The 18,690-nt window shown below is 40.7% G+C and overlaps 1 protein-coding gene across 5 annotated transcripts in view; it reads left to right on the top strand.

The window, feature by feature from the left end:
* LOC308306458 (aspartyl/asparaginyl beta-hydroxylase-like) overlaps window positions 1-18,690 on the top strand; it is a 101,670-nt gene that overhangs the window by 66,524 nt on the left and 16,456 nt on the right. For 2 of the 5 annotated variants that reach the window (XM_080751469.1, XM_080751466.1), the window contains 15 exons: window positions 1,411-1,446; window positions 1,755-1,799; window positions 2,468-2,497; window positions 3,675-3,707; window positions 4,177-4,212; window positions 4,335-4,382; window positions 4,952-5,035; window positions 8,748-8,768; window positions 9,017-9,102; window positions 11,793-11,879; window positions 13,928-14,078; window positions 17,055-17,191; window positions 17,310-17,408; window positions 17,779-17,868; window positions 18,393-18,530. In XM_080751469.1, coding sequence (XP_080607595.1) covers window positions 1,411-1,446; window positions 1,755-1,799; window positions 2,468-2,497; window positions 3,675-3,707; window positions 4,177-4,212; window positions 4,335-4,382; window positions 4,952-5,035; window positions 8,748-8,768; window positions 9,017-9,102; window positions 11,793-11,879; window positions 13,928-14,078; window positions 17,055-17,191; window positions 17,310-17,408; window positions 17,779-17,868; window positions 18,393-18,530 — 1,121 coding nt within the window. The remainder of the gene's footprint in view (window positions 1-1,410; window positions 1,447-1,754; window positions 1,800-2,467; window positions 2,498-3,674; window positions 3,708-4,176; window positions 4,213-4,334; window positions 4,383-4,951; window positions 5,036-8,747; window positions 8,769-9,016; window positions 9,103-11,792; window positions 11,880-13,927; window positions 14,079-17,054; window positions 17,192-17,309; window positions 17,409-17,778; window positions 17,869-18,392; window positions 18,531-18,690) is intronic. The other 3 variants (XM_080751468.1, XM_080751467.1, XM_080751470.1) reach the window with 3 other exon arrangements.

Here is an 18,690-nt window from a genome sequence, read left to right on the forward strand (position 1 = left end):
TGTGTGCGTGTGCGTGTGTGTGTGTGTGTGTTAGGGCTGTAATCTAGCCCTGTTTTAGGGATTCGAACTTCGGGGGGGATTTTCCGAACGGACCATCGAACCTTCGACGGTTCGTTCGATTGAATAAAAACCGAACAATCGGACCATCGGACCATCGAACGTACTGTACCTTTAACCAGCTAAAACAGTGTAGGAAATGTGTTAAATGCGCTGTTTTATCCATTGAAAACGCGTTGATGCGTGACCGCATTAACACTAGGCTAACACTTGGAAAATCCAACCCAATCGGAGAAAATGTTGCACAGTTTGTTGACGAACAGGCTCAATGTATAGAGTTGCACGGATGATGATTAGACTTGGTGACTGCGTCGGAGCACGTCACGTTCGGGCTGAACTGGTCTCGATGTAACAACCCCAGAAATCGCATTATAGATCCTTTAGGGGTTTGCAATGAAATCCATCTTTGCTCATGCTTAGGAGAAAGGCTGTTTAATCTTTGGGTGCGTGGATGGGTGTTCGCTATTCGGAGGACAAACAAGTCCGTCTCTGCCCAGCTGAGAGTGCTCTCACTCTACTGTCAACAAGCGTGTGTCAGCGAGGCTGGTTCGCGGCCCCAAGAGGAGCGGAATTAGAGCGGAGGACGGTCCTTGATCGCTCCAAGCTGTTCTGGCGCATTTTATAACTACTTTAACGGTCACCATTAACTGTTAGTGTTTACCGGTAGGCCTAACTTATTTCGTATTTGGCTATCTCTACTACTGTGATATTCTGAATAGGCCTATCACATTCTGATAATTATTTTTCTTGTAAAAAAAAGAAGAAGAAAAAAAAGAAAAACACCTGAACCCATTAATTTCGAACTTCGATTGCCAGCGTAACGAACGAACGTTCGAATCCCCGAACGTTCGCTTGCAGCCCTAGTGTGTGTGTGTGTGAGTGTGCATTTTTCATATTCCAATCTAAAGCTGTCTGTACTGTATATCTGTCTCTCTTTGTTTCTGGCTGTCTCTTGGTCTGCTTGTCTACAGTATATGCATGGATTAAAGTTCTTAGTTGCCATGACTGATTTCGGTTGTATCAAAGATAAACCCATTTAGGACTGAGGCCGATTCTAAAGACGCCCGCCAGGCAGAAACCTTGTATGGGACTGGATTTTCTGGTCCATGTTTTCTGGTCATGCTGTTTTAGGAATCACACATTGCACGTGGCCTGACAACGTTTTTTTTTTTTGTAAATGAGCATGTTTGTGTCTGCCTGCCTGCCTGTCTGTTTGTATACCAGACTGGATCTAGACCTACACCTGACTGACTCTCTACTGTCTGTCTGTCTGTCTGTCTGTCTGTCTGTCTGTCTGTCTGTCTGTCTGTCTGTCTGTCTGTCTGTCTGTCTGTCTGTCCGTCTGGTCACCAGTCTATGGATCTGAGGATGTAGAGTCAGCAATCCAAGGTTCGTCTGATCTTGGAAAGCATGTGGGCACGTTGGCATGTTGGCATGTTAAGTTCAATACATAGTCCTTCCGACAGTCTAAACCAAATGACAGACTTTCTAAGCTACTTGGGAGAGTCTGAGTTCTGAGAAAAAAGGTTCTGACGCAAGGGTCTGTTTATACTGTAGCCACCTCACTGTTCGTCTGTCTGCCTGTATAAACAAGACTGTATATACTTAATTTGATGTATTCCTCTGTGTGTGTGTGTGTGTGTGTGTGTGTGTGTGTGTGTGTGTGTGTGTGCGTGTGCATGTGCGTGTGCCTCCAGCTGCTGTCCCTCTTCCCATGCCTGTTGAAGACAACTTTGTCCCAGGTGAGACAGACGGACAAATAAATTACCGTAATTGCTGGACTATAAGCCGCACCTGAATATAAGCCGCACCTGCTAAATTTAGAACAAAAAACAAATGTTTACATATATATGCCGCACCTGACTATAAGCCGCAGGTGTCCTTCCTGCTTCCCGCTAGAGCGCCCCTGGTGGCCGTTAGCTGTAAAAATCTATTATATAAATCCTTGTTAAAGACCATTGTAAAACGAACTAACTGGCCGTTAGCTGTAAAAATCTTTATATAAGCCGCACCGTTGTATAAGCCGCAGGGTTCAAAACATGGGGAAAAAGCAGCGGCTTATAGTCCGGCAATTACGGGGTAAATCTGATACCCAGATAACGATGGGAAAATACATTGTTATTAATTCTTTTCACAACTTGTCCATTTGAAATGTCAAAAAAACTATTTCCTATGCCTTTCTTTTTGGTTGATTTGTTCTAGGACACCATATGAATACAACTAAAAAAGAAACAAACATAAGAAATCACTATTCAGGTTAATTATTTAACACGTGGGAGCGTCAAATGGACTAATCCATCAATGTGAACGTTGTCATCGATCACTAAGGGAGTCATTATTCTAACTATCGACCATTGGCACATATTTTTGGCACATTGCTAAGTGTGTGAATATTACACCTCTGTTACAGATGACCCACGAGACAGCGCACATCCTTATGGTAAGTCCATATCTGTATGTCTGTCTGTCACATAGACTGAAAAAAAAAATAAGGACGGTGTAAAGCCATTGGTTTCTATGCTGCACAAATGAAGCTTTTTTGGCCGTTGTATGGATGACGCCATCATTGTAGAAATCAACGTTCATTGGTAGAAATGGTACCATCTCGAATGCTATTGGCTCCCAACGGTCACGTGCAACCGCAGGGATACATGGGACATTGTCTTGAGCTTGCCGAAAATAAAGCACACAAAGAAGAATCATCACAAGCCTATGATCACAAGCCCCTCCTACAGCATACCCTGCTATAACATCAAATATAACATAAATTGGACCATATTTTCACAAAACGCATATCATGGTGATTGAAACAAGGCTTTAAACTAGCGACAGGAACCATAAAGTATTCATGACAATGTTTATTAAGGTAAGAAAATCAAATGTAAAAGTTCGGGGGAAATGGATGGAATTCTCTGGAGAACATGTTGCTTCTGGTGCCAGAACAGCGCAACTAGCGGCCAATCATAGGCACTTTCAGTCCTGTGTTGCTTCATTTTAACCCATTTAGGCCTAGAATTATTGAACGCTTTAACCAGTGAAAAATAGCAGATATACAAGCTCACAGCGCGGCACAGAGTGCTTGTAGATCTGCTATTTTTGAAAAAGTCGTGAAAATGTGCAAATCTTTGAATATATGTATTTTCAAAGCGAACGTTTGTAACTCAAATTTTGCTTCTGGGTGGTCCCTGGAACTAAATATTTTGAGATGGGGGTCCGTGGCCAAATAAATATCATTTTGGAGGTCCTTGACATGAAAAGGTTTGAGAACCACTGACATAGTAGTCTCTCAAGAGCAGACTAACTGATCTCCAGTTAAGTGAAAAGGACCTTTTCTTTGACGATGGCTAGCCAGATTGCTGACATAGAAACATAGGTTTTTCATAGGATTCAAAATACACTCATAGAATCGGGTCAAAATTCTAATTTTCAGGATTCTTCAAAAATAGCAGATCTACAAGCTCGCAGCACGGCACTCGGTGCCGCGCTGTGAGCTTGTATATCTACTATTTTTCAATAGTTAAAGCATAAAATAATGATACACAATATAGTGTACTACACCCCTGGTCTGTCATATACAGTACATACAGTAATAACGGTATTAATATTGTGTGTTTCAGACGAGCAGACAAACAGTATTGACACCACAGGAGGTAATATCATTGTAATAATAATGATGATGTGTTCATCAGAATGTCAAATAAATGGCGATAGGGCCTTTCTGTGTGGAGTTTGCATGTTCTCCCTGTGTCTCCTAGGGTTGATACCCTCACAAAAACATGCAGTAATCCTGGTCTCAATAATGCCTCCCCCTGTACTGGCCAGCCGGGGCGCTTGATGGAGGGGAAAGGAACTGGTTGGAATAACGTGTTCCTTCCACGCGCTACGTCCATCCCGGGGAAATCCCCCCTGTCAGGTGAAAAGAAGCATGAGGTCAGTCCGTTGTCTCCCCAGGCGCGGCAGAGGGAGAGCAGAGCCCAGGATTATATAGGCAATTGGCACTGGGTGAAAATGGGTTGCAAAATCGTGGGATAAAAATTATTAAAAAATAATAAAAAAAAGAATGTCAAATAAAGCTGTTTATAGATCAGATATGTGATTAATTTAAGATGGTGGTTTCAGTTTTACTCGAAGATCCACCAACGCCAGAGACAATAGGTGAGACGCGTGTGCGCACGCACGCACGCACGCACGCACGCACGCACACACACAGTTTAGTATGGCACATAATGGTTTATAATGTGATTACACTGGTTCTTCTGCGTTGTGTCTTTGTCCAGAGGATTCGCAACAACACCTCACCAGCTCAAAAGTCACACAGCAAACTGGTGTGTATACTGTACCTTTTATATCTACTGCATACTGTATATTATGTTATAGACTGTCCTTCTGTTTATTGCTTATGACATGGATTTAGTATGTTAAGACCTGGAATTATGTTATACTTTAGCTATTGAAAAATAGCAGATCTACAAGCTCACAGCGCGCACCGAGTGCCGCGCTGCGAGCGTGAGATCTGCTATTTTTGAAAAATCGTGAAAATGTGTGCACATCTTTGAATATGTCTATTTTTAAAGCCAACATTTTTAACTAAAATGTTGCTTCCGGGGAAGCAAGTATTTTGAGATGGGGGAGTCCGTGGCCAAATAACATATCATTTTCGGAGTCTTTCACATGAAAAAGTCTCAGAACCACTGATCTGGAATAAGGATTCAGAAGACATTTATAGAATCGGGTCAAAAATATTCAAAGACTCACGATTTTTCAAAAGATAGCCGATCTATAAGCTTGCAGCGCGTCACTCGGTGCCGCACTGTGAGCTTGTATATCTGCAATTTTTCAATAGTTGAAGCACAAAATGACGATTAAAAAATGCTCTCCTGGCTTTCCTAAACAGACTCCTTAGTAGAACCAGTGGAAGGTTCTCAGAGTCAGCCTATTGTAGCAGAGGCCTCAACAGAACCTGGCGCTGAAGCAGAGGGTGAGAAGAGAACACACACACACACACTAGGGCATTCACTAACTATTCGAATATTCGAATATCAAAGTCACTATTCGACGTTCTTCACCGAAGTCGAATATTTGCTTATTTTTATTGTTTTCTCTTTAAAAAATATATAGTTTATAAAGCTTGGCTAGATAGGAAGAATGAGTTAGTTGTCAATGCCCCTGGTGGATGAATTTGTTAATGCTCTATACCAGGGCTTCTCAAACCTTTTTAGGCCGTGACCCCCCCAAAATAAACATATTTGAACTGGGGACCCCCACCCTGACAAGCACTTGGAATTGTAGGTATTAATGTGACTCTGTTCCACAGATACATTTTGTTAAAATAGCAGATCTACATGCTCACAACGCCTCGCCTCGCGTTGTGAGCATGTAGATCAGCTATTTTCACAATGTTTGCCTCTTGCTTACTTAATATTTGACAGTTTGGCCAGTCCTGTCGAATATTCGACTATTCGAATACTTTGAGGTTGAATAATTCGAATACTAAAAATAACTTCGTGAATGCCCTAATACACACACACACACGCACGCACGTATTACTATATTTGTGAGGATATCAACATAATTTTACGACGCCAATTTCATGAATGCCTTGTGAGCTTGTTGATCGTCTGTTTTCCGGTGTAAATCAGGCCTAACTCTGTCTCTAATCCCTAACCTGTAAATGTCTAATCTTCAACCTAACCCCAATCTGAATCGCTTTCTTATAACTGACACAATATGTCCATATATGGGCATTCCCAGATATGAGCTTAATATTGATGACATCAGGGATCCTGGCCATATATGGAGTATGACATGAGGCGTAATGCATGGACGGACGGACGGACATGATCTGCAGGTTTTCATACTAAATGCGACCTACTATCACAACGCCTCAGGGTGACATGCGAAGGGCGAGGTCGCGCCATCTGGCCAGTCATGTATATCGGACCAGTTACCCATATATAGAGACCCCTGCATGATAGTCAACAATGTTATGTCAAAACATGCCCATATATGGGCATTACCATTCCCAGATATGTCCTTAACCGATTTAGTGCCATTCCCGAGATATCTCGCGAAATTCCCTTTGATGTTCGCAGTGCCATTGATTGATTGATTGAAGAATTTATTAGAAGTTTGCAATAGAAAAAAGTACAGTTTCATGACAGTACAAATCACTGGTACAAGGTCAACTAAAAGGAGATCCTAGAAAGCCGAGGCTTATTTCCACAGGAACCACACTTTAAGTATCTCATATAACATTGAAAGACAGACGGATAGAACATAGTACTTTATTTAGGATAATATCAGTTTCAAAAACATAACATCAAATACAAAGGCAGAAAAAGAGAAAAGGGGGGGGGGCATGGGGGCTTAGTCTATTTACAAGTCACGGGTAGCAGCTGTCTGAAGGTGACTTCATACCAATTTTGAAGGAGGCTAGGGATTTGCTCTCCTTTAGGGCTTGTGGAAGGGCGTTCCACATGTTGATGGTGTAGCAGGAGAACGAGTTAGAGCCTTGTTTAGTGTTAAATCTACGTTGATGATGATTAGTGGAGCTGCCTCTGGTGTTGTGATCGTGAACATCCTTGACCTTTAAGAAGTAGTTTGTCAGGTACATGGGAATCTTGGAGGTGTAGTGTATCTTGTACACCAGGCCCATTGCAAGATGCTGTACTCTGTCAGCTACTTTGAGCCATCCCACGCTTTCGCGGTGATGATCGGTAAGGTGGGTCTGAGGAGGGAGACCAAGCACAACCCTAATTAGTTTGTTTTGGGCTGTTTGGAGCTTTAACTTTAAGGCAGCTGGGGCGTCGCGATACCAGACAAGGACTCCGTAATCAATGAGGGGCCCAATAAGAGCACCTCCTAGTGTCTTTCGGGATTTAATATTGATCAGCGGGGCAACCCTTTGCAAGAAGCGAATTCGTTGGTTGACTTTATTGATTACCTTGGTGGTCATTTTTTCACTGGATAGGTTAGCCTCCAGGATGCAACCCAGGTAGCAGATGTAGTTTTTTCTTTTTTCCCATTTTGCCATTCCCAAGATGTCTCGCGAAAAGTAACATATTACTGGCCGTTTATGGAGCCAGCGAGAGGCACTCTGGACATTTTAATCCGTTAATTTCTGGGGCACAAAATGGGTTAATATTGATGACATTGGGACAGGGATCTCCATATATGGGCATAAAATGTATGTTAATTAGTAAAGCCAAGCAGGGCCTTGGCAAATTAGGGCCTGGGTTTGATGCCTGGGGATCTCCATATATGGGCATAAGGGGTACCCTAACAGGGTGCCCATACTGTATATGGACATTTTATCTATAAATCCTAATGGTTTTCTGAAAAACCTAAGTTTCTTTATCTTTGTTGCTCAAAGTTTTTAGTGTTAGGGACCCCTAGAGTTATATGTATTTGACTGTGGACTAGGGATGGGACAATACGCGATATTATCGTTTATCGTGATGAAAAACACTCGCGATAATCGTATCGTGGAGATTTAATTTATCGTGATAGTGTCCTGCACTGGGATCAATTCACCTTTTATTTGCCGAGCTGCATATCCGGTACCACTTAAACCCTCTAGAATTGGTAAAAGGTGTACTTATAATATACGTACTTGATACGGCTTTTAACGTTTCAAATGTCTTTGCCAAAAAATAGCCGATCTACAAGCTCACAACGACGTGTTGCGACGTGTTGTGAGCTTGTAGATCTTCTATTTTTTGGCAATGTTCCGCCCCAGGATAATGTATTTTGATCACAATAATCGTGATATGAAATTTTCATATCGTCCCATTCCTATTACGGACCCCTAGAGTTATATGTATTTGACCGCGGACCCGCATCTCAAAATATTTAGTTACAGGGACCCCCCCCCCCAGAAGCAAAGATTTGAGTAAAACATTTTTGCTCTAAAAGAATATCTATTCAAAGATTCGCACACATTTTCACGTTTTTCTTTTTTTTTTTTTTTTCAAACATAGCATATCTGCAGTGCTGTGAGCTTGTAGATCTGCTATTTTTGAATAGTAAAAGACATTTGGTACTCAATCCTCATAACTACTACAAGCACACGTGCATTTTTTTTTTTTCTTCTTTTTTTGTAGTAGTAGTATTTTAACAACTAATTATTTCACGGGGGTCCCTGGCATGAAAAGTTAGGAAGCAAACAAAAAAAAAGCAACTACACTAAAATAAATTATACTGAAAATTGCAAGCAATATTTATAAGCAACTTTACAGATAAACAAACTCAAGTTACTTATAGTAAGCTGATTTGTCAACTCTAGTGTGAGTGTGTGTGTGTGTGTGTGTGTGTGTGTGTGTGTGTGTGTGTGTGTGTGTGTGTGTGTGTGTGTGGGGGGGGGGGGGGGGGGGGGGGTGACTTTGACACAACCTTAGTCTGACATGGAGACAATCTGCAGCTAAAATTAACCATACTGTACTTAACAGCTGTGTGTGCGCGCACGCACGCACACGCACATACACACACACTACAGTGAGTACTGTCATAGTTTCAGTCAGTTATCACTGACTAATAATAAACAGTGTAATAATATAACATTCATGGCAGCACCCCCCTCTGGTGGACGATAATGGATTAACATGCTTTATTCTCCTCTCCTCTCCTCTCCTCTCCTCTCCTCTCCTCTCCTCTCCCCTCCTCTCCTCTCCTCTCCTCTCCTAATCAAGCAGAGGAGAAAGTCAAAGAGAAAGGTTGGTGCATTTTTACAAAACATTTTTTTAAGAAGGACCTAAATCGTTCCATCACCATTGTTCACTTATGAACAATGAATTTATGTCAATCGCATGTATATGTGAATTTACAAAAAGCAACAAAAGAAAAAACATTATCTCTCTCTGTCTGTCTGTCTGTCTGTCTGTCTGTCTGTCTGTCTGTCTGTCTGTCTGTCTGTCTGTCTCTCCCTCCCTCCCTCCCTCCCTCTCCCTCTCCCTCTCCCCAGCCAAGAAAAAGAAGCCCAAGCTCTTCAATAAGTTGGATAAAACAATCAAAGTGGAGATCGATGCAGCCGAGAAACTCCGTAAAAAGGTACACGCGTACGCACACAGACAGTGTTTCATAGTGTATATTGATGCAATAAGCCACAATTAAGAGGCATGTGGTTACCTGTATTTTATAACGGCTGAGAGGCGTGGTGAGACATGAGGCGCAGCTGAGTGTCTCACCACGCCTCTCAGCCGTTATAAAATACGCGTGGCGTATTGCTTTTCTAAAATGGTTACAATATGGCAATGTGAAAAATCATCGACGTGTACCAATTCAAACTGTTCTATTTCACTAATAATTCACTACAAGGTCTGCAAGAAAGTAGTACCCAGCTACAAGAAAGTAGTTCCCAGCTTTTTTTTTGTTGCCACAACACAGGTGCAGATAATTGGTGCACTGTGGAACACTGTGGAAAGAAATAACGCACCTGGGTTTGATATAAACTGATTAAAGGTGTGGATTATAGTCTCATATAACCACAGCGATTAAGGGAAACCAGCCAATCAGAATCAAGGAATGAAACTAGCCATTTTAGAAAACAATGTTTTTCAGGGTAACATGGTAGACTACAGTGCCAGTGCCATATACCAGTCAAAGGTTTGGACACAGCTTCTCACACAAGAGAAGCTGTGTCCAAAATGTTGACTGGTTGGGTAGAGTTTACAGTTTACAGTTTAGGCATTTAGCAGACGCTTTTAATCCAAAGCGACTTACAATAAGCAGAAAATAATAAAAATCACTCTAATAAACAAGATAATATGTCAGAACATCAACTACAATATAACAAATGCATATGAATATCAATCTAAAAAAAAACAATATAATCAGTAAAGGAAAAAAGGATTCTAAAAAAACCTAAAAACAAATGCTTTCTGGCTTCATGTATGGTCAATGGCCGGGTTTCCCAAAGCGATTTTAGCCCTTTGTAGCTCACGCATGGTCGTAGAGACCGAACCCTGACCGTCATGTTCCTGGGTTTACATGGGTTTGCGCAGAGCGACTTATTTAGCCCCCTACAACTACACCAACTTTCAGATTTCACAAACAAAGTGCTTAATAAAGTCTCACACCAGTCTAAATATGGTACGGCATTCTATAATTAATTACCTGTATCCTCTGTGTTCTTTAAGACATTTTTATCCGATCGTTTTCTGTGTTTCCTTGTATTTCCTGGTGTTCCCCATGCATGCGCACCAACCCTCTTCTGGCCTTGCAAAGATGGGTCCGGAAATACATGGGAAAACAGAACAGAAAACGATCGGATAAAAAGGCTTCTTATTAACTAATTTAACGCTGATCCCGAGTATACTCGTGAAAAATACTCGAGTATTTAGAGTGCAGATCCCGAGTATACTCGCATAAAATACTGTATATAGAGTAACGCTGGCACTCTTACCCTACGGTCCGTTGGAAAGTCCTGGCACGATTGGACTCGCCGATTCATCATTATCACGGATCCACGTGCACAAAATAGTAATCCCTTAACATGGAGGCCGACGGTAGATCTCATCTTTAATGTCCATTATCTCCAAACAACACTTTTGAAGCCAAGGATGGCATTAGATTCTCGCTACAATAAAGTAATAACAAAGGCAACGATCGGCCATTACAGCAACGACATGGAGTGACGATCGCTTCCGTTGAATGACGTCATGACGTCAAACCGGAAATGTTTACGCAATGGACTTCTGGCCTTCAAAATAAGAGAATGGCAGCGGATGGAGCCTGCGAGAGGCACGCTGGACATTTTAACCCGTTCATGTCTGGAGCACTAAATGGGTTAAAGAACACAGAGGATACGGGTAATTATAGAATGCCGTACCGTATCTAGACAGGTGTGAGACTTTATTAAGCACTTTGTTTGGGAAATCTGAAAGTTGGTGTAGTTGTAGGGGGCTAAATAAGTCGCTCTGCCCGAACCCATGTAAACCCGGGAACATGACGGTCAGGGCTAGGTCTCTACGACCATGCGTGAGCTACAAAGGGCTAAAATCACTTTGGGAAACCCGGCCAATGAGTGTTTCAGTAGTGCTATGGGTTTAGGTGGAGTCTGAAGAGGTGAGTCTTCAGTCCACGGCGAAAGCTAGCGAGTGAGTCCGTTCTAAGTGCAACAGGGAGTTTATTCCACGGCTTGGGGGCCAGGAGGGCAAATTGTCGAGGACAAGTGGATTTTTGTCCTGGGGCTTTTAGCGAGGGTTCTGTCAGCATCCCTGTGTTGGCTGATCTGAGTGAACGGGTGGGGGTGTTGGGGTTGATCAGGTTTTGGAGGTATGGAGGAGCATCGCGACGCATTGTGAGCTTGTAGATCTGCTATTTCAAACATTTTGTACTTTTACTTTTGGTACTTTAAGTACATTTTGATGCCAATACTTTCATACTTTTACTCAAGTACATTTCGAATTCTGGACTTTTACTTGTAAGGGTGCCCTCACACCAAAGTACCTATGAGAGTGGAATCCGCGTTCCGCCAATGCATTTCAATGAGAGTGAAGCGGTTTCATGCCAGCAGAGGATTTCTGCAAAAAAACGCTCCCCTTCTCATTGAAATGCATTGACGGAACGCAGATTCCACTCTCATAGGTATTTTGGTGTGAGGGCACCCTAACGGAGTATTTCTACATTGCTGTATTGATACTTTTACTTCAGTATAAAATGTGAGTACTTTTTACAACACTGCAATATATTCATGTGTTTTCGGGTGTTCTATTATTTGCATGTGTAATCATTTCCAGGGTAAGGTGGAGGATGCGCTCCGTGCGTTCGAGGCCTTGGTGCAGCAGTATCCTCAGAGCCCCCGAGCTCTCTACGGGAAGGCCCAGGTACGCAACCTCTGTATGATGACACAGTGTTTATTCAACCTCTGTATGATGATACAGTGTTTATTCAACCTCTGTATGATGACACAGTGTTTATTCATTGAAGGCTGATAACCTTATCGATCGATTAACCCATTTAGGCCTAGAATTATTGAATGCTTTAACCAGTGAAAAATAGCAGATATACAAGCTCACAGCCGCGCTGCGAGCTTGCAGATCTGCTATTTTTTAACACTTATGTTGCAATGATTTTTTCTCTTCAATGTCTCGCGTTGCCATGGTTACCATAGACTTCCATGTAATTGTGCAATTGTGTAAAAAGTGCACGCCCATGCCTAGATGATGCACCATGTGTGTAGATGCTGTTCACAGCTTTCAAACAAAAAAATCTGCTTGGAAATCCGTTCAGGCATTCATGATTTATGGGCCATTATGTTTTCTTCAGATGTAAACAAACATGCCTGCCATGTTTGAAAGAATGGGTTGGTATGGGGGTTAAACATGCAATTTCGCGATCGCGATCATGCCTAATACATTTCTGGAGGTCCCAAAAAATGTTTTGAAAAAAAAAAATTTGAAAAAAAAAAAAAATATCAAAAACGGCCCAAACTCGGGAAACTCGGGGTTGGCACAGCGTTGGTATCAATACAAACTCGGGAAACTCGGGGTTGGCACCAGATGTGTTATAAAGTCGTGAAAATTTGTGCAAATCTTTGAATATATGTATTTTCAAAGCAAACGTTTGTAACTCAAATTTTGCTTCTGGGTGGTCCCTGGAACTAGATATTTTGAAATGGGGGTCCGTGGCCAAATAAATATCATTTTGGGGGTCCTTCACATGAAAAGGTTTGGGAACCACTGACATAGTAGTCTCTCAAGAACAGACTAACTGAGCTCCAGTTAAGTGAAAAGGACCTTTTCTTTGACGATGGCTGGCCAGATTGCTGACACAGAAACATAGGGTTTTTCCAAAAATCTTAGAAGGATTCAAAAGACACTTATAGAATCGGGTCAAAATTCTAATTTTCAAGATTTTAAAAAAATAGCAGATCTACAAGCTCGCAGCGCGGCACTCGGTGCCGCGCTGTGAGCTTTTATATATCTGCTATTTTTTGTATATTTAAAGCATAAAATATTGCGTCATAATGTGTTCAGGCCTAAATGGGTTAACCCAGGGGTCTTCAACAGGGAGTCCGGGACCCCTAGCGGGTCCTTAGAGTTACTACAGGGGGTCCTCCAAATCTTTATGTGTTTGAAACTTTTTTCTCCTTTTTTATATTAACACATATGGTGCCAACCCTGAGTTTCCCGAGTTTGTATAGGTACCTTAACTGTGCCAACCCTGAATTTCCCGAGTGTGGGCCGTTTTCTTTTTTTTTTTTTTTTTTTTTAAAGTTTTTTGGACCTCCAAAAATGTATTAGGCATGATCGCGATCGCGAAATTGCATGTTTAACCCCCATAACAAACCCCATCTTTCAAACATGGCAGCCATGTTTGTTTACATAATGTAAAAACATAATGGCTGATATCTCATGAATGCCTGAATGGATTTCCAAGCGGATTTATTTGTTTGAAAGCTGTGAACAGCGTGCACACACGTGGTGCATGATCTAGGCATGGGAGTGCATGATCCGTGCACTATGAATTACATGGAAGTCTATGGAGACCATGGCATCTTGGACCTTCAAAGAGATTTAATTGATTGCAACAAATGTATATTAACCACTTGAACCCTAACATCCATATTCTGAGAACTTTAGCCAAAAATAGCCGGTCTCCAAGCTCACAACGCCTCGTGAGGCGTTGTGAGCTTGGAGATTGGCTATTTTCGTCAAAGAGGTTTGGTGTAGTGTAAGAAAAGAGCACACTAAGTACAGAGTTAAAGGTCAACTTTATAAGTAGTTGACAGTTAAAGTGGTTAAATATCTGAAAAAACAAATTGACATGAATACAAAATACATGACAATTGTGCTGTCAAACAGTGAAACTATATGGAATCTATGATAAGGTTGGTGGGGGTCCCTGCTTCAAAAATGTGTGCGTGTTTCAGTGTGAGGATGACCTAGCAGACAGGCAGCGCAGCAACGACATGCTCCAGAAGGCCATCAACACCTACAAAGAGGCCTCCGAGCTTCCTGCCGCGACCCCTGACCTGCTGAGAGCCGCTCTGAAGAGACGAGCCGAGAGGCAACAGTTCCTGGGTACACGCTCTGTGTGTGTGTGTGTGTGTGTGTGTGTGTGTGTGTGTGTGTGTGTGTGTGTGTGTGTGTGTGTGTGTGTGTGTGTGTGTGTGTGTGTGTGTGTGTGTGTGTGTGTGTGTGTGTGTGTCTGTGTGTGGGATCCTCTTATTTATTTTGCTCGAAAGACCTTTTTCTTTCCAGTACATGCCTGCAGCTTATAATGCCTCGAGTCAGTATGCGTTAATTTCCACCAAGCTCCGCCATTAATGCCGTGAAGCCGTGAACTTTGAGATTTCAAAACAAAAAAATCGTTCAACACAATATGTCATCAGTTATTTGTTTAACATGTTATGAATGTATAGACATTCAAGGTCTGTTTATAAACATTTAAGATTTGTTTATAAACATTTATGGTTTGTTTATGTCTGCCCTGTGAAATTTGTGATTATGTAGCCTAAAAAAACAAAAAATCTTTGTGTGATGCACTTGACTGCCAGGTTGACTATGCTGTCCAGGGAGCTGTTGACTCTACATTCAGAATCCTAAACAAAACATAAATGTTTATAAACAAATCTTAAAATATTTATAAACATTTCAAACCATATTGTTTTTTTATAAACAAATCTTAAAATGTTTATAAACATTTTTAAATGTGTATAATCAAACCATAAATGTTTATAAACAAAACATAATTGTTTATAAACAAACCATAATTGTGTATAAACAACTCTTAAAATGTTTATAAACATTTTTAAATTTTTATAAACAAACCATAAATATTTATAAACAAACCATAAGTGTTTATAAACAAACCATAAGTGTTTATAAACAAATCTTAAAATGTTTATAATGTTTATAAACATGTTTAAATGTTTATAAACAAGCAACACAATTGTTTATAAACAAATCTTAAATTGTTTATAAACAAACCATAAATGTTTATAAGCAAGCCATAATTGTTTATAAACAAATCTTAAAATGTTTATACACATGTTTTAAATATTTATAAACTAAACAAATGTTTATAAACAAACCATAATTGTTTATAACAAATCTTAAAATGTTTATAAACAAACACCATAATTGTTTATAAACAAATCTTGATTATTTTTATAAACAAACCATAATTGTTTATAAACAAATCTTAAAATGTTCATAGACAAACCATAAATGTTTATAATCAAATCTTAAAATGGTTATAAACATTTTCTTTAAAATGTCTATAAACAAACCATTTATAAACAAATCTTAAATTGTTTATAAACATTTTTTTTTATATTTATAAACAAAACATAAATGTTTATAAACAAACCATAATTGTTTATAAACAAATATTAAAATGTTTATATTTTTTAAAAATGTTTAACAAACACCATAATTGTTTATAAACAAATCTTAAACCATACATGTTTATAAACAAACTTTTTTTTTTATATATATAAACAAACAATCTTTCTTTATAAACAAATTGCAATGTTTGTAATCAAAATCGTAAATGTTTATAAATAAACAATAGCTGCGTTTACATGGACACATCTTCCAATCTGATTAAAATAAACCTGATTGAAGGTTTTGGATCAAGTGTTTACATGTGATGAGATCAATCTGATCTGTTGTTTGATCAGGTTGTAAAAAGGTGTAGACCACCCCTCTGCACCCGATTAGAATTTAAATCAGGTTTGATTTAATCAAGTTTATTTAGGTGTATACATGGAGATTTTTAATTTGATTTATTTTAAATCTTGTTTTAATCTGATTAAAAGTGTCCATGTAAACGCAGCTACTGACTGTTTATAAACAAAAACACAAATGATTATAATAAATGTTTATAAACAAAATCATAACTGTTTACTTACGGCCTGTGTCCACACACTGCATTTCAAGAGCGGGATGGCGACAAGCATGCGGATTTGACGCTGTGTGCGTGTGTCTAATAATAACAATAATAATTAAGGCTGGGACTTTAACTGATTAATTGCGATTAATTAATTACAGAAAATTAACGCGATTAAAAAAATTAACGCATTTTAATCGCACTTAGTTTTTGCACCACAGAACCTTCAGTTTCGGGCATACTGATCATAGCGATGCAACAACCAAGAAGAGACAACAAACGCAAAGGGAGAAGTAGCCGATCAGAGCGCTTTGCTTGGCCCAGTGGATGCGAAATTTAGATTTAAAAAACTCACTCGTTGATTCACTCGTACAACAAAATGTATTTTACTTGAAAAGAATGCTTCTCAGGTCAAATATCGATGTGCGATTAAAATGCGATTAATTGCGATTAATTAATCACAGAGCCTGTAATTAATTAGATTAAAATTTGTAATCGCATCCCACCCCTAATAATAATAAATCAAACCTCGGTTCGAAGTGGAGCCGTGAATTTGAGCAGTTCCAGGTCTATGTTTTTGATTGAAGTGATTTGTAATTATAATCAAAATCTACAAAGTATTTACAAAATAAATAACTTTTGAATGGCTCTTTGAAAAGAACGGATCCCAGAGATTCGGCTCACTTCAAAGTGACATAAATCCCATCCAAAAAATCGGCTCACTTCAAAGTGACATAAATCCCATCCAAAAAATCGGCTCACTTCAAAGTGACATAAATCCCATCCTCCCATCCAAAAAATCGGCTCACTTCAAAGTGACATAAATCCCATCCAAAGAATTGCGCATGGGCAGATCCTGTTCATTCTCGACTGGACACAGACTCTGGTGAGACAGGACACACATTGCCACTCAGAGGGAGCCCATGTGCTCTGCACACGGCTCCAATAATGGGGTGCCCGCTGGCTTAGCGGTCCAGGCGCATACCACATTGGCTCTGATGCCTGACAACGTGTCACGGGTTCGAGTCCTGTTCCCAACGACATTTGCTGATTGTCACTCCCTATCTCTTCCCCCTGTTTCCTGTCTAACTACTACAGAAAAAGCCAAAAAACATATCTTAAAAAATGATTTGATAATAATAATAATAATAACAATATTTCAGGACGTATGCGGGGGTCTGTCACCACGCTGGAGCGGCTGGTTCAGATTTTCCCAGAAGACATCACTCTGAAAAATGACCTGGGCGTGGCTTATCTGTTGCTAGGAGACAACAAGGGAGCAAAGAAAGTTTACAAAGAGGTGATGGAGAGATGGATGGATGCCATTTGTCGCCCATAAAACATATTGTAAATGAGTTTGATACTAATGGATTTAATGGTTGATGAGTTATTGTTCCTCATCACTGATTGGTTGACAGGTGTTGGAGGCGTCGCCCAGCGACGGCTTTGCTAAAGTCCACTACGGATTTATCCTCAAGTCGGAAAACCAGATAGCAGAGAGTATACCTTATCTGAAGGTACGGACACACACACACACACACACACACACACACACACACACACACACACACACACACAGCATGCAGTCGCACGCACACCCTTTTCTGACATATTTTTGTACATCACCCCTGACAAATAAATGCATAAAACAATGAAAAGCTAAAATGAATAACACAAACTAAGCCTCTTCAACTACTTTAACAACTTATAACTGAGCTGAAATTAAAAAGGTGTGTGTGTGTGTGTGTGTGTGTGTGTGTGTGTGTGTGTGTGTGTGTGTGTGTGTGTGTGTGTGTGTGTGTGTGTGTGTGTGTGTGTGTGTGTGTGTGCGCGCATGTGTGCGTGCGCGCGCATGTGTGCGTGCGCGCGCATGTGTGTGTGTGCCAGGCGGGCTTGGAGTCAGGTGACCCTGGGACAGACGACGGGCGGTTTTATTTCCACCTGGGAGACGCTCTGCAGAGGGTGGGAGACAAGAGTGTGAGTACACACACACACACACACACACACTCACACACTCACACACACACACACACACACACACACACACACACACACACAACACTCCTGAACATTTCCTGCAAATGCATTGTTTTCCACATTCCTTTCCCAGTTTTGCCTTTCTAATTTGTATGGAGAATGGAGCGTATTTTTGCGGAAACTCGCAAATGGCAAGAAACCACTCCATTCCCATTGAAAGGCAGACTCCACCTTCATAGTTACAACGTCAAAGTCAGAGAAGGACATAAAAAATAGCTGATCTACTTGCCAATGGCAGGACGTGTGAAGTTTTGAATTTCTGTATGATCCTCGATTACTATTTCTATGCATTTAATTGTCCTTACTTATTGTAAGTCTCTTTCTCTCTCCCTCTCTTTGTGTGTGTGTGTGTGTCTCTCTCTCTCTCTCTCTCCTCTCTCTCTCTCTCCTCTCTCTCTCTCTCTCTCTCTCTCTCTCTCTCTCTCTCTCTCTCTCTCTCTCTCTCTCTCTCTCTCTCTCTCTAGGCGTATCATTGGTACGAGCTGGGTCACCAGCGGGGTCATTTTGCGTCGGTGTGGCAGAGGTCTTTATACAATGTGAAGGGTCTTAAAGCTCAGCCCTGGTGGACGCCTAAAGAGACCGGATACACTGACCTGGTCAAGGTAGTGTGTGTGTGTGTGTGTGTGTGTGTGTGTGTGTGTGTGTGTGTGTGTGTGTGTGTGTGTGTGTAGAGAAGTAAGTAAGTAACAATTAATACGCCCGAATGGCGATTAGTGACCGTCGACAGAGCTTCTAAATACGGGACAAACTTGTCGTCGTTGA

This window comes from Nannobrachium achirus (assembly GCF_963921795.1).
Source record: "Nannobrachium achirus genome assembly, chromosome: 21".
NCBI classification, from domain to species: domain Eukaryota; kingdom Metazoa; phylum Chordata; class Actinopteri; order Myctophiformes; family Myctophidae; genus Nannobrachium; species Nannobrachium achirus.